This window comes from Anguilla rostrata, chromosome 8 (assembly GCF_018555375.3).
Source record: "Anguilla rostrata isolate EN2019 chromosome 8, ASM1855537v3, whole genome shotgun sequence".
Lineage (NCBI taxonomy): Eukaryota > Metazoa > Chordata > Actinopteri > Anguilliformes > Anguillidae > Anguilla > Anguilla rostrata.
Genome location: NC_057940.1, coordinates 10,253,010 through 10,272,838, shown reverse-complemented (window position 1 = coordinate 10,272,838; position 19,829 = coordinate 10,253,010). Strand labels below are relative to the sequence as shown.

Sequence of the window (19,829 nt, the reverse complement as noted above, 5' to 3'; positions counted from 1 at the left end):
AGGTCACCAGACAGCTGTGCAGACATTAATACCAGCTTGAGAAATTCATTATAACATTGCATGCATAGAATTTTATTTTGTGGAAGTAATTTTTTGTGCTAATGCAGTTTATGTTTAGACCAATATTAATATTACCTCTGAAGGGCAGGATGACTGAACAAGAGGTAGAACAGATATGGAAAGGGTCTCTTTAAATGTAGGCTTTAGTGTTTTGTGATATGTGACATATGAGGAATAAACAGAAAATTACATAAAATGTAATTTTATTGTCTTTAAAATAGCTGGTATGCTCGAGGTACAGAATAAGATGCATCATACATTTATACAGTGAGGAAAAAAAAAACAATTTTACAAGTAAGCATATCACGATACACAATATGGAAATGACTATAAACAGCATAGCATGAACAGTACTCATAAGTAAACATATGGCCTGGTCATTGTTTTAACAAAACCTCCCCAAGCTTGCACAGTAAAATACAGAGATGACCGAGAAGATCGCATTTATGATGAAGGTAACTGATGACATCACAATCGGTAGGCTTTGAAGCAGCTGTCTCAAGCTACGTTTCATTTCAAATCTTGAAACAAATTTTAACAAGAGGACAAATACGTTATTAGACAGTTTAACACTGAAATACACAATAATGACAATATGATAATAAGGGAATACTTGAGAAGCTAAACAAACTGAACAAACATGATACAGATGTGAATGTTTAATTGCGCATGACTCTTCTACACGAATATATATATACCATTTGTAGATCTGCTATATAAACAATTTAATGTACTGTAGTTATAAAATATATTAAGATTTTGTAAAATTGTAAAAAAACAGTTGTCATGTAAATACAAAAATATTCCTGACAATTACTTGTGTGTACCCATACAAATATTATATACTCTCTGAATGTTTTAATGCATCATACGATATTACACAGGCTTTAACATACATTTTCAAAGATCCTTTTAATGAAGCATAACAAAAGAAAGTGTTTTGTATTATCTTGCTTACCACAACAGTAAATACAAAAAGATGACGTATTCAATCAAAAAAGGCACATTGACTTTCATCAGATATTTACACAATGCAGCATATTATATTGTGTTTTACACATGCACACACGTGTTCATGTTTTGAGGATTTTACCATACGTGACAATGGGAAGAAATGCAGAGTATCTGATATAAATGTTTGAAAAGTTGAAGAACATTTTGATTAAATACAAACAACAGTATTTGACACCACATGAAATCACATTTGAATACAATTATACTTGACTTTCTTTAAAGCTGAAGGCAAAGCACTCAATGTACAATACGATGCCTTTGAAATATTAAAGCGCACAAAACTCTTGGTAAAATAGCATACATGATTTAGTTCTTAATTCATTTCAGACGGAGCTTAAATATAAATGTAACATTATTACTCTTAGCCATGAAATCATGGCTACAACACACACATCTTACCCGAATAAAAGGAGGTTTTTTCTCAGAAACTGTGCCCATACAGAGGACTATTCAGCACCGCGGGCTGGCTCGGCTAATGGCAGTTGACAGGCACTTTTTTTAAGGCGAGTTGATGTTAGGCGATTTTGGGCAAGTTTGACCTTACCTGCACGCTCAGCTTTGTTTTAAAAGCACGGGACACTGAGACATTTCAAGAAACTGAAATCCGCAGGTGATGTTTTTTTTTTTGTTTTTGAAGAAAAATGAATATTTTTGCGTGACCTTACATTCACCGGTTACCCACGAAGAGCATTCATTTTTTTGTGGTGAATTCATTTTTTTGTCAGTTTGCCATTGCGGTCCTCCGTGAGACTACAGCCGCCTGGCGTCTGCACGGCACGGTCACAGTGCCCCACGTTGCTTAGCAGCGGCTCTGTTTCGGACTCTGAGCGGTTGCAGTTTAAGCCAGTAGAGGGCAGTAGAGGGGGGTCTATTTGAGCTTATGGGAGCCGATCATCACCTTGGAGACGAAGTTGACGATGGCGCTGGCAGGTTGCTCGGGGTCGTGCTCGGCGAACAGGTGGCACATGTTCTCCATGGCGCTGCCTGACTTGCGTGCCACAAAACCAAAAATCCTGGAGGGGAGCAGAGACAACCAATCAATAAAGTTCAAAAGCCACAAAGCCAAAAATCCTGGAGAGGAGCGGAGACAACCAATCAATGAAGTGCAAACGCTACCACAGATACTTTTTTTTTTCAGTTTTACAGATTCACATTCAGAAACCGTTAGACTTACTTTGCTGAGGAAATGCTATTTCTCATCCATCTGATTGAAAAAAAAGAAAACAAGGAAATTATTATTTGCAGGTTGTTATTTGATCCAACGGCGTAGCTCAGTCTATCCACAGCTCCCTTTCCTCTCAAATTGGCTTACTGCTGCATAACACTATGATAGCGGTGCTCAATATGCTGTCTATGTACAGAAAAAGAGAGATTTGAGGCCTAAATCCGTTTTTGCTGTTGTATCTCACAGTTACTTTATATGCAAAGTTACACTTACTTCCTGTTTTGAGGGTCCAAGGCACAGAATATCACTGTGCTGGCAGCGTAGTGCCTTCTGAAGAACAGCCTGCAAAGGGAAGTAGATTAGTACTGTATGTGATATGGGCCCGACAGCTGATCTAGGATCAGTTTTGCCATTCGGCAGACAATGGATGGGGACATAACATGTACAGAAGATACCTGATCCTAGTTCACTCTTACTTTGAAGTACACTATGAATACAGGTGCAAATCTGAGCCAACGGTGATGTTCAAAACCAGGCTTGATATGGCGTTAGATACTATCTAGTCTAGCCTGTAGGTAATCAGAGTGCTAGGGACAATTTAGTCAGGAAAATGGCGAACATTGTTGGGCTGAATGGCCTGTTCTCGTCATTATGTTACGTTAATGTCCAATGCAGATTAACAAAATGGTGGCGTGAGGGGGAGGGGTGGGCGTGGCTTACTTCCTCTGGTTGTCTGTTAGCGTAATCCCCTGAGCCGACACTTTGAAGTGGACAACCGTGGAGATAGGGGGCGGGTCCATGTTTAGGGTCATGGCGGTGGCCTTCTGGATGGCCTGGTGGCCCGTCAGTGACTCCATCTCCAAGGAGCCCAGGAACCACACGTTACAGGCTGGGAACAGGGAGGGGTTGCACAGCTTTACAAAGGGATTTCACTTACCATTGGCAGTAGAAGAGGGGCCAGACAAGCAAAACATCACATGGGTAATCTGTGCACGTCACTCTGGATAAGACAGTCTGCTTAATGCAGACATTTAACCCTTTAGAGAGTAGGTTTTTGGAATTGTGGGCTTTTTTTTTCTTCCAAAGTCAGTGTTTATAAGCTCCGCTGCTTTCAATTACCAGTAGTGATTGTTACATCAGCAATGGAATGTTCAGTTCAGAACATTCTAATCACATATTTGTGGTCCTACACCTTAAGGGGTTTATGTAATGCAATGTAGTGGAACACCAAAGGGTTCCGGAGGGCGGGGCAGGGCGTACCGGCTCCCTGCTTGAGGAGCTCGGCTGCGGAGTTGGAGATGGTTGGAGGAGGCGTCTCCTGCAGCTCTTCCAGGGGATCTGAACAGCGGGAGATACAAAGAGCGCGGAGAGCAGAGCAGGGGCTGATTATTAGCATAAGGGTTAAGAGACCTGGGCTTGTAACTCTAAAGGCTGCTTCAGTTCCCTGCGGGGGCACTGCTGTTGCTCCTTAGAGTAAAGCACATGACCTGAATGCATTCAGTAAAATGTCCAGCTGTAATCTGTGTTGCTCTGGAATAGAGCACATGCTAAATGGCAAAATGTAAATATGATGATGATGGTGATAGTGCTAATGATGATGATGATGGTGGAGGTGACGGTGATGATGATGATGATGATGACTCCAAGGTCATCACAGGTGTTATTACCTGTATTTGGTATGATGAGCTTGCAGGGCAGGGCTAGTGGAGTGATGGAATGCTGACAAACCAAGGCTGTGAGACTGCCTGCAACACAAAAGAATTTAGACAAAATTTAGTCATTTTTATTATGGTAGTATGTGCTTAAACGTTGTGGTTCCCAACCCTGTTCCTGGAGATCTATCGGCCTGTAGGTTTTCACTCCAGCCTTAACAAAGAACATTCATTCTACAAATGGAGATCTCATTGAGCTGCTAATTAGTAGAGTCAAAATTAGGGTTGAAATGAAACGCCACAGGATGTTCAGATGAAATGAAACCACTGCTGCTTAAATGAGATGAGCCATTATGATGCACAAAACTATTTTGAGACATTAACTACCAATTTATCAATACAATTTTGCCATAAATCCAACATTCATTTATTCTACTGAAAGTATTACATGAAGATAAATATGTTTCCACCTTTCCGGCCTGAGAGGGCAATAACAAAATACAGTTCATGTCATGTCCACAAGGTGGCCACCTTGCACACCTTTGGGGTTATACCATCCACACTAAATTCCTTTTAATAAAATTTGACAATTCTGTAATGTACATTCACCCTGGTGTGAGCAAACAGTTTGAGGCTTCTGACTACTGACATCAGTGCTAAAATTCCCACCTCTCCCACACACACACACACACACACACACACATACACACACTTACCGAAGTAGGGTTCATTGGGACAGCCTTTGAGCCTGACTCCTTTGGATGTGCACTCAATCAGGAAGTGTCTAACCAGCTCAGTGGACAGGTCTCCACCTATCAGAGACAGGGTGGGCAACAGACACAACAGGAACACAATGTTATGGACCACAGAAGAGAAAATGACCACAATGTTCCCGACCTCTGACCTTTCCCATAATGCTTTGAATGGAGTCTGCAAAGAATGTACTCTGCTAAATTAAGAAAAAGACACACAGTTTTTTGTAAGTCCAAGTCATGTCCAGGTTCGGGGGGGTGGGTGGGTGGGTGGGGTGGGTATTATAGCTCTGCCTTTTTTCCTTTGTAGTTTGTCCTCCCAAAACAAAGGGGGCGCTATCAGTTTTCACTAACACAAGTGTATTTCAACATCATTCAGTAGGTTAGTGAGGAAGAGCAGACAATTTTAATATCTACTCCTCCAATTCTCTGCTGACACATTGGAGACACAGTAGGACAGTACACCCACCTTTCTTGCCCTGCTGCAGAACAGAGGGGGGCGGTGTGGCCACCTTCATGGCCAGCCCGTAGGCCCCCCGAAACGAGTGACTGTCCCGAACGATGAACGCGCCTGGCTCTCTGTCCTTCAGGACGGCAATAGCTGGGGGAATTTGGAGAGACCAGAGTCAGTGATCATAATTTTCCCCCCGACTTTACCAAGGGCCTTCATACAAGATTGACTGGGATTTGTTGCATTCAGACCCTTTCCAGTAATGTCATTTCCACAAATAAATAATCAAAGTTAATATTAATAACTAACATCGAAGGACATGTGAGATGTTTATTTAATATTTATGGTCAGTGCAAAATAAGCAACACACAACTATAGTGATCCTGCAGTTAAACTGTGAAGCCATTTAATTTTTGTAATAATGTAATCTGTGCAAAGATTCTAAAGTTCAAAAGTAACACTCACCCTGGTCTCGTGAGATGTCTGGCTTGTACCAAAATTTTGTGGTGTCCTGCACAAATTTCACTGTCACGTGTTTACCATCGAGCAGATCTGGAACAGATAAAACAAAAATTAAATTAGTCTCCTCTATTTGCACAAATATTCAAACAAACAACTTCTATAAAAACTTATATAACAAGATATAAAAAAATATTTAGAGGATGTCAGTAATGAGCTGTCCACCAGCAATTTCTCAGAACAAAGACAAAGATTTTTCTGTCCATAGAAGAGCACAATGATTGGTTATAATAAGCGAGTCACTGATACCATAAAATAATAGCGCCACCCTTTTTGTTGTGATGAAAGCTCAGTCTTCTATCACTAGGGTAAAAGAGCAGCAGGTACAGGTGAAGGGGGCAGGACTGTACCTAGAACGGGTGAGGGGGTGTCCAGGGCGCGGGATGAGTGGGGCTCAGACAGGACGTTGGGGAAGGGGAGGCTGGAGGTGCTCCCGCTGAGAGGGCTGGAGAACCCGCTGAGGCAGGGAGAGGGGGACCTCAGAGACCGGTCCCCCTCCGAAATCCTCCGCTTCTCCGGCAAGGGCGGCCCCGCCCCCAGCAGGCCCTGCCCCGGGACCGGGGAGAGGCCGGGGCCGTCCCGATCCTCGAACCTGCACCAGCCGCCCCTCTGGGCCCCTCCGGGCGGGCTGTTCCCCAGGGAGACGGGGTGCGACTGCGGGGGGGACAGCCGGGGGTCCTGGGGGGACTGGCAGCCCTGGGGCGCTCTCCGGCCCCCCTCTGGCCAGGAATGTCCCGAAGAGACGCTGCCACACACACAGGGAGAGAGTTGCCCAATCTGCCACCTCGACCACACACACACACCCCACATCGCATCCCACATCGAAACCTCACCATCACACCCCATCATCACGGGCATTTCAATGCATGACTGCCACACGCCCACACCAATAAACAATACACACAGCACACGTGCAAATGCACCACTCTTCAGTTTCCTCTACTGTATACAGTGGAACACCTGCAAATTTTGGCGCTTCTAATAAAGATGGCATGCATAACAATAAATAACAGTATACAACACAGCAAATTCAGTGACCTGACAACAGGCTTTAAAAAAGTAACTACAGGCGCAGACAGGAAGGCTGCTCATCGGTTGGCAGGACGTTACCTCTCCGTCCGAGGGAGGGGACCGCTCGTGGACCCGGCGCACGTTATTCCCGCGGGTCTCTGACAGGGGGCGGGGCTGACGTTGACTGACGGGCCGGAGGTCAGCGCGAAGTGGTTGTTGCTCTCCGCACAGCTCCTTGATTCTGTGTGAAAACACGCAAGGACATGCAAACAACTACATTTTCTTTTTCTTTTTCTTTTTTGCAGGAGCTCAGAATTGCTGGGTTCTATCTGCAGATACTGGTCATCAAGCTTTAGGCATTCATATCCCTTTATCACAATAGCGTTGTTTTGTATTGCATTGCATTGTATTAATTTTGTATTTCAAGAGCGTAGAATTAGAGATAGTAATTAACAAATTTCAGAAGTTTCAAGTCCCACATATTGACAGCACAGTTGTGTATTGCATTTAATCTTTCTTCTTTGATTTTTATTATTTGATAAGATTTTTCTGCTAGTGTGGGATATAGCTGAATACCCTGCAGCCTTCCCCCACCCCCCCTCCCCACGCACAGCAACACTGAAGGGTAAAAAACAACCTCATCCTGGCCTCAAGGGGGGTCCAAACGCAGACGACAACAGACAACAATGCCCTCTGTCTTTCTGCGCCTTGTTTTCCTAAATTCCTGGTAACTTCCCCCAAAAAAATCCCCTCGCCCCCGCCCCCGCCCCCGCCCCCGCCCCCGCCCACCCCAGGGCTGTGGCCTCGCTCAGACAGGAAGCCCTGCATTTAAAGAGCGGGAACAATCCCGCACTGTTTACCAGCAGCTGCGGCCGCTAATTAAAGACTTTCCCCTTCAGCTCCAGGCCGAGGCTACCGGGGGCCTCCATCAAAGCGCTGCGCACACACGGGGATTAATGAGGACCGAGCCCTGGGGGCGGGGTCAACCGCTGCTCAGCCGTCAGACACGGGCCACAAGATCCATTCCCCGGGTCTTCGCGGCCAATGAGAGTCGAGTTCTCTGTTGGCTCACCTGGTCAAATGACAGTTAAGCGGAGTCTTCGCAGCTAGGGAGGGCTGGCTCTAAATTTATAGTTTGGATCGCGGTTAGGATAGTTAGCTCGTGCTGGTGCTTCAGTGGTGATCTGTTCTCACGGGTCAGGGAGCGAGGTCTAGCACTATTACAATCTGGCGAATCCACTTGCGTTTCTCCTACATTGTAAGTCAGTCTGAAAAAAATGAATGCAATGAAAATGCAATGAAGGAGAGAGTTCAGAAAGGAAAGCTGCACATTAAAAGGCCTTGTGCTAAGTCAACTCTGCAAGAGTGCATTTTACTCTGAGGGAGTGCATGTGTCTCTGTTGGAGGTGAATTAAGTACGGGAGTGAATGGGGATAGAGAGCTTCATCTTCATCTTCATCAGAGGCTGTGTCAGACAGAACCGGGGGAGGAGCTGTGAGAAACCGTGGGCACGCGACCTGAACATTTTATAACCGAGCGCATCTCTCTTCTCCCCAACGCTAAATTTCCTAAAAGATGGCCAACTGTCCAATCCGCCCTCTGGTGCTCCTAAAATACCGCATGTGTGCAACGCGTTCCAGATGGCCCGGGCTGCCGCGCCAGCCTGCCAAGGAGATCGGCCCTAATGAGCGTTCTGGGGGGGGTGACGGGGGGGCCGAAACCCTGATTGCATCAACATGTGGCACAGCTCAATTCGCATGTGCAAAACGCCAACACAGCGTCAAACTTCTCTCTCTATTTAAAAAAAAAAACTGCCTACCCCCTCTAAATCTAATGTTTCTAGACAAAATAAATGCATGTAGGCATGCATCCACACGTACACATAATAACAGGAACAGAAACATTCAAGTGCACTCTCTATACTCTTAACACACACACACTCACACGTACACACAGACACACAGACACACACACTTCTTTGGACAGGTTGATCAGACAAGATTTCAACCACATCCTGTTCAGTTTCAGACTGTGTACCATTGGGAATCTGTGACACTTAAATTATAAGTATATTTTTAGTAAGTATCTAGACAGATAATTTATTGCATTGTGTTTATAGTTCAACAGAACGTATACATAATTTGACTGTTTAAAGGACAGCCTGCACACCTCTGCAGACATGTTGACTGTGCAATACAACATTTTTACCTTTGATTCATTCAGTTGCTATAGTTTTCCAGGCTAAGGCTAAGTTTGATTTGTACAGTTCTCATATGGTGCAAGCACAGTTTCTAGATGGGACAGTAACAATTTTATTTTATTAAACAGAAATGGGACACCCGAAATGGGTTTAGCATTTCTGAACATAATGATACAAACACTATTTTAGGACAGTTCCAGATACAGGCTAACCCCAGCTCCCTTAATTCCCCACTCCAGCAGAGCTGCCGTTGCCAGGCGCATTTCGCGTGATTGAAAAAACGCAGGAAAACATCCTGAAAGCGGTTCAAAGCTGGCCTCGTGCGCGGAGAACGCCGTCTCCCGGAGGGAAGAGCGCGAGTGAGCCATAAACGAATCCGACGCTGTCGCCAGGAGAGAGAGAGAGAGAAGTCAAGAACAAAATCCGCTCTGAACGCACGTTAAAGATGAATCCTGCATCTGAGACTTACAGTGAGGGAGGTCAGCCCGCTGCTATAACTCACACAAACAAACACAAGACACAGCAAAGCGCTTTTTTTTTTTTTTTTTTCCTCTCCAGAAACCGTGCTGGAAACTGTAAGTCATTGTCTTTCCCCTCAATGTAAAAACCAGCCGAAAAAAAAAGAAAAAGAAAAACATCACACGGAGAGCTCCCGAGAGGGACCGCTGCTGACTCCAGGCCCCCGCGCTTTGTTCTGATGAGCCTCTGGCCTTTGAAAGGAAATCATCTCCAAACACTATTCTCTGATGGGGATCGCATATCACTACTTTCTATGAGAGCTGGGACAGTGAAAATCTTACAGCAGGTATTTTTCACACACACACACACACACACGCACACACACGCACACACATGCACATTCACACACACACATGTACACGTGTACACACACTCACACACGTGCACACACACACATACACACACGTACACATAAGCACACACAGCCACTCACATGCGTGCACACACACACACACACACACACAGACATGCACACAAACACACTCACAAGCGAGCACACACACATACACACACAAAAACACACTCGCAAGCGAGCACACACACAGACACATACTCAGACAGCAAGTGATCTCACTACCCCCCTCGTTCCTGCTCCCCAGCTGCAGAAGATTTTACATACCCAGAGAAGTGGTCATGATGGAGAAAGTTCCAGAAGGCAGCTGACCAGCAGCCCCACTGGAGACAGTCTCCTAGCCTCAGACTGGGAGCCCCTGTGGAGACCGCGTCGGGCTGCCTCAGGCACCTCCAGAACCGAGCCCACTCTTCCCACCGGACCGGCGTCTGCTTCTCCTCTCTCTCCCCCTCGCCCTCCCCTCCTCCCCTCCTCCCATCCTCCCTTCCTCCCCTCTTCCCATCCTCCCTTCCTCCCCTCTTCCCTTCCTCCCTTCCTCCTTCGCTAATTAAGCGCACCAGAGGCCCAGCAGCAGCACGCAGCCGGGAACGTGGGCCGCGGCCGGGTGATGATGTCATCAGCGGTGGCGAGCACGGCTCGTTCTCGGGGCCAGAAGGAGAACGGCTCGGTAGCTGCCCCGGCCTCAGCGGTGGCCCTCCGAATCTCGCCCCTCGGGAGGTGGAACGCTGACATCGTTGCCATTGAAGAACGGCTAACCTCTCCACAACTGCCCCAGGTTTGGCGGTGTTCACTCTATGCCGCCGATATAAGGGGTTGTGATGTGGGGGATTATGGGACGTAGGGACAGAAGGTTGCAGATCTGAACACTCCAGGATAGTCAACTGCCACCATTAAAGTCAAAGAGCGAGGAGAGCCAGACAGTGCTGGGCGGCTCATCGGGTTGAGCTGATGCTAACGTGGGTGGATTAGCCACGCGTTCAGGCGTGGCATGCTGAACATGCCAGTGCAAGCTGTGATTGACAGCTCTGCAGGGGCGGTGCAAAGCTTCCATAGAATTGCCCAGGGAGGGAGGAATTCCGTTGCCCATAAATGCGTGTCCCATCCCGAAAAATACCGGAAAATATTTATTTTAAAAAAAAATGTATTCAGAAAGAAAGTTTAGTCCAGCTGTACAAATATAGCAGATAGCATGTAGCATGAGATTTATTAACTCACCCTAAGATAACGATGCCTGCTCAGCAAATAATGAAATGACGATTGAGCCTGGTGTTGACTTTCCACTCCAGAGTCCCACCCATTATTCACAGTCTATGACTCTTTTTTCCATTCAGGGAGAATTGCCCATTGTTACTCAGCCCACGTAACCTTCTTCCCCCAAACACAACAGTCATGCTAAAGGTCAAAGGTCAAACGTAAAGCACGCCTTTGACTGGCACAACCCTGAGTACACACATTTTCCATGAATATGTTATGCTTTGAGGACCTTCTGCGTAGTAACGGAAAACAAAAACACCAGTGTTGACATTTGCATTCAGAGTCACGGTCCCCTGTAAAAGGTGTGTTCTAAGCAGCATACTGAGGCCACAGAAGAAATGGCGCATTGAGATCACAGAGTGCTACAGGAGAGAATTGGCACTGATACGATCCACACACCTCAAACCCCCGCTACTCCTAGCAGGGTGAGATCAAATGTGGATACTGATATGGGGTGCCTCCCAATACTCAAAAAATGTATCGTCCGTTCCACCACTACCACCTCGTTTCCTCCGTGCCCAGGAAACCTATCTTTATGTCCTCCCTCCCTCCAGTATCCCAATGTTGGAGGAGATGAGCGAAGCACACAGAGCCTTATGGGTGAAGCGGCTTCGAACTCCCCTCCTCCCCTCCTTTCCTCCTCATTCTTCTGGGTAGGAGACGAGTGGTAGTGAGGGAGTGGAGAAAAGGAGGTGAGGAGTGAAAAGTAACGGGACACACCCATGGGCTCCCAGTCTTAGCAAGGTTATACAAAACCATTATTCAAACCTGATTCTTTAAGGCCCAGCTTGCACCGCTTGTGAACTCCTTGACCAACTGAGCCCCTCAGGAGTCCTAAACCTTGATATTTTATGATGTATTTAGACTTTCTGAATAAGGTTCAATGATGTTGTGCAGCAATTACCTGGTTAAACGACTTTTGGACTGATACCTCCATTTGATGCTGACTACATTACCATGAATCTTCTCAACAGCACCAGACAAGTTTAAGCAATCTCTTCTGAAGTGTGGCTGCATGCACAGGCTCATAGCCACTCATAATGCATACTCTCTCTCTCTCTCTCTCTCTCTCTCCCTCTCTCTCTCTCTCTCTCCCTCTCTCTCTCTCTCTCTCTCTCTCTCTCCCTCTCTCTCTCTCTCTCTCCCTCTCTCTCGCTCCCTCCCTCCCTCTCTCTCTCTCTCTCTCTCTCTCTCTCCCTTTCATATGGATATTTCGAGCATGAACTGCAGCTGCCCTTTGTGCAGGAAATGTCTTTATGCCCTGACAAATATCACATTTCTCAAAGATATTTTTAGATGGACTGTCGACAGTTCAGTGGCAGTACAATAACTTAGGGAGACAGAGGGAAAATACGTCTGAAACTCAAAAAAAAAAAAAAAAGCCAAAATGTTTAAGGAGTGACTATGATGAATTATAATCAATGGCCTTTCTTCTGTTATTTTACTGAGGACAGAGTGGGCTGCTGTTCGCCTCCTTGGAGGAGTCAGCCATCTGATGCGTTCCAGATGCCGGTCTGCAGCCGAACCCAAGGCTCTTTTTCAACTGTAGCGTTCAAGAAAAACGATATGTTTTTTAACTGCTGTGTAACTCAAGTTTTTTTTTACGTAAACCGGCACTGTAATGTCCAGACATCGTCGAACTGACCAAGTCAGGATTAAATCAGCGGTATATGTGCGGGCCTGATGATAACAGGGTCATGGACGGGCTCGAACACCTGGTCCAGTGTTTTTCTGACGCGATAAAGCTCCCCGCATTCAGAGAGAAAGCCAGCTGTGTTACCATCGCCGGTGGAAGCAGAGCTCGTAGCGCAGAGAAAGCAGGAAATGAATACAAAAGCGCAGACGGGTCTCAACCATGATTCCGGAATAAGATTTTATCCACAGCCAGATTTACGCTATGTGTCCAAATGAGGCCTTATCACAGTGCCTGTGGAGCGCAGACCCTGCCAAATCTGAGCCCAGTGAAAAGCATCAGACAAACAGAAAACACCATATTTCCTGTGATCATACCGATACACTATCAATAAAATATATAATTTTCTTAGAATTACATATTTGGTTCAGAGAGGCATGTCTGTACAGATTAACTGAATGACACTTTACAACTGGGATTGAAATTTCCTGGCCAAACTTGATTGGCGTACATAGTTTCTATGTACAGTAGTTATGTCCTTTTTGAGATCTCCTGCTCAATACCAGAGCATACAGATATCTCCACTGGAGTAGTAGACCAAGGTCCTTTCAGTATTTAAAAAAAAAAGACACTGGGGTGTCAGATTATCTCAGTGGCCCAGGTGTTTACAGTTGTATGATGTCAGTGGGCTTGCCTGGTTACGTAAAACTTGTGGGGACCAGGAGAAAGCTTCTTACCTTGCTCAGCCCTGTAGAACCCGCCCTGGCCACTGGTATGTGGGAACTCAGACATTTCTTTCACTGGAGGAAGAAGAAACACTGTGTGTCAGACGTGCCAACATACGCACGCACACGCACATGCACACACACACATACACACACGCACATACACATACACACACTCTTTACAGAGTAGCAAGTCTCTTGCCTTGCTACTCAGTAAAGCGTCTTTGAGGCAGTTCTTTGTAAAAAGTGCTATACACATAAAAATGTAATTGAACACACACACACGCACACTCACACACACATGCATGCATGCACACACTGTAAACACACACACACATACACACACATGCACGCACCCACTTGCGGAGAACAGGTATGCACACACACACACACACACACACACACACACACACACACACGTGTGGGTGCGCCTTTAGGGCTTGCCGCATGAATAAGAGGAAAACAAATGTTGGAACTTTACTTATGAGCACACTGCTATTCTTGCTTTTTCATTAGGAGATAAAGAGAGCGAGAGAAAGAGAGCATGAGAGAGAGGGAAACACAGAGAGAGAATGAGAAATATGTTAGTCACTCTGTTCTTAAGATAGGCATTGTTCTTATTATTGGATTCTTAGTAGACATTGTTCTTATCCGCAGTTTATGATTTAACTTTCATGTTTTATTTCAAATTTTTTATTTATGTTTTATTATTGCCACAGTATTACTTCAAGTTGGCGTATGTAACTTCTTGTTATATTGTTAATTGCATTGGCAAGATGTTAGTAAAGAGTCATGCCAAAAAGCAAACAAAACATTATTCAATTAAACTGGATTGCATGAGAGAGAGAGGCAAGCGCGAGAGAAAGAGACACCCAAACATTTGACTATTTCAATTCCAGGAACTGATCAAGACACTCACTGCAGTGAACCACTGTTGTCATTGACACTGTTGGTTTGACACTTTTGGCATTCATAAAGATGGGAGTTTGAGTTACAGGCTTTCAACCAGCAGGTGACGAGATGCTGGGCCCTTCAAATGCACCGAGTAAACATTTATTTTGCATGCTCTGTCACTTTGTCCCATCATCTGGACTACATAAACCCATATGCCGTCATACTGTTTGTTGTGCTAACTTTACATTAACGGAGAGGTTCAAAATGGAGTCATTGATTCATCCAGCAACACCAACTGCAGTTTGGCACCAGATCTAAGATTGATTAACAGTCACAATAAACACAGACAATCTGCCTTGTGGTTGTTTGTATGTGTGCTAGATTCGTTTGTTCTTTGAAACGGGCATTTCTAACGAAAGACATGTGTTGTTCACATGTTTGTGTAAACACAAATCTATGGAGAGGCACACACACACACTCACACACAGGGTGTGTGTCTGAGAGAAAGCCCAACAGTCTGTAATTGTGTGGGAGAGGGGGGTTGGTCAGTTCTGGCAGGAATCTTACTTAAAAATGTGTGTGTTTGTATGTGTGTGTATGTTTCCTGGTGTGCTTTTAAATGTGTGTGTGGTCCCTCAGAGTAGGGTGCTTACAGTACGTTTGCATGTCTGCATGTGTGTTTGTATACGTGAATGTGCAGCCTCTTACAGTACGGTGTGTGGTCTCTTACCGTAGGGGGTTCCTGGGGACACGGGGAAGGAGGGTGTAGGGGGAACCATTATGTCAATGCCACCTGCAACTCTGCAGTCCAGTTCCTCACCCTGTCTCCTGTACCCCACACTGTTAGTCTACGGTGCCTTGGAGTCAAGAGATTACACACACCAACAACACACCCCTACGCATCGGCACACACACACACGGACCAACACACGCAGACCCACACACACACAACACACACACACACACACACACACAGACACACACACACACACACACACACACACAAGCACATACTATATATTAGTATAGTATCATAAGCTGCAGAATGGAATTCTCACATTCACAGAAGTAGTGAATTCATTAATTTGTGCCTTTGTGAAGGCCCCTTGACCCCGGGAAGCCCACGTGACTCATGGCTGGCTGCTGATTGGTCCCTTACCTGACCGGGCTGTAGGTCGGGCGTGTAGACGGGCGATTTCAGGAAGTCCTCCGCCTGCCCCCACCCAGGAGGGCGGAACCCAGGGCAGCCGGTGACATCATTTCCTTGGTGATTCAGTCCCTGTGGTCTGTCTGCTCTGACGTCATTCGGGGGAACAGCTGCAGGGGATTATGGGAGACGTTAAGAGGCATACAGCACTTACCACAAAACCACTACAGGCTATTACATAGCCACATACAGTACTTAAATTACTCAGTGGAATTTTATTACTTATTTATTTACACATGAAACAATAGCAAAGACATTCAGGAGCAACTGTAACCAACATTACCTCAGAGTGCAGGACTGTATTTGTTGCTCTTAGCTAAATTGTTTGCCATTGGCACTTAATTTGCCAGGCCATCCATGAGTAATGCAGTCGAGACTTTTCATGATCCTCCCAATGTTTTGTACTACAGAGTCCACCATTCTTAAGTATTTTTTCACTTTATTCAGACAGAGGTAAGATCACAGTACAGACAGTACCATTGCAAGGAATCAAACATCCAGGCACATGGGGAATGTGTATATGTACTGAGAATCTGCCACCCTGCACCACACGATCTCTCTGCAAATATAATCTTTACCCGTTCCTGTGGATTATATGCAGTTCCATAACTGTAGCTATTGCTGCATTCATTGGATTGGACCCCGGGGTGGACATCAGATACTGAATGGAATCAGAAGGGGTTTCCCAACTTCCAAGTCATGAGCAAATGCTGTTTACTGATACTGGATACAAACTGACATTATTGTGCCTGAACTGTTGGACAGGGGAATGGGGTAAGGGGGGGTAGAGGGGGGGGTAGGAGTGAGTTTTTGATGAGCCACACACAGTGGGGTCCCGTCTCTGGTGTTCCGGAATTCCAAGAATTTGGGGGGGAAATGAAAATGCCCGGAATGTGTTTGTGCCTGTGCTCAGATCCCACTTAGCACCAGGGTGTTAATGGGGGCACATCGTGGGGCGTGCCATACTGGGGAACACAATGGAGGTGTGAACTCAGAGAAGATTAAGAAAGAAGAGCCCCCATCAGCTAACCTGATAATGGCGACTACAGAGGGAAATAAGCACTGGCTTATCGCTGCTCCTGTGGGAAAACCCATTGCAGTTAACCTCATCCTCTTAGTGTCCCTGTCATCGCTAATGCACTGTGATGTCACTAATGCCTGTGATGTTAACACAAATCACTGCATACAAAATGTGCTGGTGTAAAACCGTGTAAATAGCTATAGTGATATAGACAATTCAATATTAAATCACTGAATGATTCATATCTATATTCATAAAGCATCTCAGACTAATTTAGATCTGAGAGCTGATCTAGGATCAGTTTACCTTTTCAGCGAATGATGACATAGTTTCATGGCCTGGATAAGGTTAGGAACATCGACAAGGGACACTTCATCTTATATCAATGCTCCTACTGTGAAAATCTTTATGAATATGGGCCCTGTTCTCTGTCTTTTTTTCCCCTGTCACCTTTCTGTCACCTTTCCGCTTTTAAAACATTCATTAGCGCTACCCAGATTTTTTGGTCATTCTGATATTTTAGACCCTCTGCTAAAAAAACAACATATTGTACGATGGAGAGAAAGCTCTCTGTCACACACTGAAGAAGCTCAGCGCTGGTCTGTGATGGACTGAGAAACCATGACAACCCATGACATTCCTCAAACTCCACCAGCAACCCTCCGGTAAACGCACTCCTTTCTGGTCAAACTGTGGAGAAACTCCGAGAGGGGACTGCACCCTTGGCTGCGTAAGCCACAGGACACCGCACACAGTAGCATCTCAAGCGTGGAGCATTAATCTTTTACGCGCAGGCGCCGCCCATTTAAAAATGATCCGTCTTGTTGCGGCTTGTTGCGCTTCAGTACCTCAGTAGTTCCCCGTCGACCGTGACGCTCGTAAATCTGCCCGGCATCGGAGTGACGAGTAATAAACGAAAGTAAATATACACGGTAACTACGGCTGACGAACGCAAACAGTGGCGGTAAATGAAATAGACCCTGGGGAGGGGGGGGGGCGGGACGTGAATGCGGTCGCCAGATGCGTCACACATCCAGTTGTCTGCGGACGGCTTCACCCCCCCCCCCAAAAAAAAAAGCGTCATGCACTAACCTCCCCAAGTGCAGATATGTTAGTGGAGCACTAACATGCAAGTGCTGACTGAAACGCGTAAGTGTGTGTGTGTGACCATGAACACACATGCCTATGCTTAGACTCACACGCACGGATAAATACATGGATGCACACGCACACATACACGGACACACGCTTGGGCATACTGTGCATACGCCCACACATATGTACACACCCATGCTCGCATGCATATCTGAACATATCCATACACACACACACAAGCCCACACACACGCATGCAGGTGATGTCGTTTTCAACAGCACCGTGTTGTCATAGCGGATTATCGCCACATGCGGGACTTCAGTTCTGAGCAAAATTACCAGACAGGATGTTGATTCTTCACCTGACTTTTCAGGCCCACTGAGATAAACATGCTAATGATCAATATGAAAACTGCACCTTTATAGCAAGCGTGCATCGAGTGTCCTTCTGCCGCAAAAAACGCTGCAGTTAGATCTGGTAAGAGCCCCCAGCTGAGAGGCTCTTCATTTCACACATTAGTTTCATATGACAGGACGCCGCTTGTTTCCGCGGTGTCGGGTTGAACCTGCAACCGCTGCGGGTTCCTTCCCGGCTGGCATGCTGGCATCCCACTGACTGGCACGTTGGCATCCCTCTGACTGGCGTGCTGGCATGCTGCTGACTGGCGCGCGGGTGTTGCTCCAGCGAGCCGCGGCTCCGCGCCGGGCCAACACAAACACAGCCTCCGGCCGCGACGCAGCGCGCCGCGGAGACAGCGCGTGAATTTACCGTGAGTTACTGACACCTCTCTCGGGCTTCTGGGAAACGGCTCCTCCGTCAGCGCTCAGCGCCAAAGGAAGTCGCCGAGACTCCAGAGACCAGCGGCGTGGACGCGGTGGAAAACCGCGCCGACTCCGCGAGTTTATCCGCGATTAATTCCGCCAAATTAATCTCTGAGTTAAACTGCCAAATGAGTCTCTCCTTTTAGTTGTTGTTGTTGTTGTTGATAATGACAATGACCTTTCAAGCAAAATAACTGTGCCAGACAAAGTCTGGCTTTTGTTTTATGTCAGGACTATTCGACTGTCTGCCCAAGGGCAAATGCTTTTTATTACATTTAATAAAATGACCAATTATCTTTGTGAACAACAAAATAAGAAGTTGGATGCATCAAAACATCTGCATAGTGTCAGCATTCCTGAAAACAATTCAATTTGTGGCAGAAACCATAACGACGGGGTATTTTACACTAAATGTATTAGCCAATGGCTGTTGGTTACTGCTTTTACATCACGCTCCAGGAAAACTAATTGCACTTGCATACCTCAGCTCAACTGGAAACTGAGCACAAACCCATTGCATATTTCAGAACATGATTCCACATGATCAGGCGCTGGAGACACAGAAAAAAGACAGGTACTGGGACACCAGCCCTTCTGCGTGATTGTTTCACTGCCACATCACACTGTTTTTTTTTTTAAAGGGACACAAAGATGATTGTCAAAAGAGAAAAGCAACACCACCCATAATCATGACTTGTCTGCCAGCTCATTCCCCAGCCAAGGTATAAAAAAAAGAAGAAGCCGCCAACAGCTATTGGTCGGAACTCTGATCCGGTTAACTCACCAATTACACAGCTGTAAGGCTAGAAACGAGCCTTTCAAACGCGCTTTGATGTTGAACTGAATGTTAACAGAGAGAGAGAGAGATGTTTCTCCCGGGAGCGTTCCACTGGTAGGCAGTGCAGGTGAGGATACCGGAAAGGTTCCTGTTTGGCATTGGGTGTGAAAGGCAATGCTTTCTCTTCTTCACAATCGAAGCAATTACGAGATGTCACCGGTGACTGACGGCTATTAGAAATAATGCACTTACATGCCTCACGCTACACAGTCGGAATCTCATTTGTCAGGTTTCTTATTCACAACGTTTGCAATGTTTTCCTAGATGTTTAGTTGTCCGTGAGATGCCACTTGGATAAACGGTTGCGACAGCTTAAAAACTGATCGGAATGTGTAATTTATAGCAATAAACATTGTGAGAACACGCATCCAACGTTTGCCTGAAACCACAAGCCTGCTTTAGCAGGACAGAAGACAGATCTCCTGTTTTTGCTGTGCTGCACTTATTCCGGAATCACGTAAGGATGAACGAGCAAGCCCAGGCAGAACTCTTTCAATGGAAAATTTCGTCAAAATCCAGCAAGCACTTGGCATCTGATTTCTACATAATGCTAAGCTCTCCAGATGAAAACAACTGGTTGCTCTGAACGTTCGAAGGTGTTACAGGAGAACATTATTTTTCCTCAGAGAAAATGACCAAGCTGACC

General features: G+C 45.9%; 1 protein-coding gene across 1 annotated transcript in view; it reads right to left on the bottom strand.

Moving 5' to 3' along the window:
- Positions 1 to 246: 246 nt before the first annotated feature.
- Positions 247 to 19,829, bottom strand: part of LOC135260311 (tensin-3-like) — a 34,434-nt gene continuing 14,851 nt past the window's right edge. The window contains exons 14-28 of the mRNA XM_064345555.1: positions 15,293 to 15,518; positions 15,084 to 15,096; positions 14,932 to 15,049; positions 13,320 to 13,382; positions 6,724 to 6,865; positions 5,964 to 6,358; positions 5,560 to 5,646; positions 5,113 to 5,244; positions 4,608 to 4,703; positions 3,907 to 3,984; positions 3,500 to 3,577; positions 2,960 to 3,128; positions 2,513 to 2,581; positions 2,249 to 2,278; positions 247 to 2,087 (exon numbers count right to left, since the gene is read on the bottom strand). Coding sequence (XP_064201625.1) covers positions 1,943 to 2,087; positions 2,249 to 2,278; positions 2,513 to 2,581; positions 2,960 to 3,128; positions 3,500 to 3,577; positions 3,907 to 3,984; positions 4,608 to 4,703; positions 5,113 to 5,244; positions 5,560 to 5,646; positions 5,964 to 6,358; positions 6,724 to 6,865; positions 13,320 to 13,382; positions 14,932 to 15,049; positions 15,084 to 15,096; positions 15,293 to 15,518 — 1,841 coding nt within the window. The 3' untranslated portion in view covers positions 247 to 1,942. The remainder of the gene's footprint in view (positions 2,088 to 2,248; positions 2,279 to 2,512; positions 2,582 to 2,959; positions 3,129 to 3,499; positions 3,578 to 3,906; positions 3,985 to 4,607; positions 4,704 to 5,112; positions 5,245 to 5,559; positions 5,647 to 5,963; positions 6,359 to 6,723; positions 6,866 to 13,319; positions 13,383 to 14,931; positions 15,050 to 15,083; positions 15,097 to 15,292; positions 15,519 to 19,829) is intronic.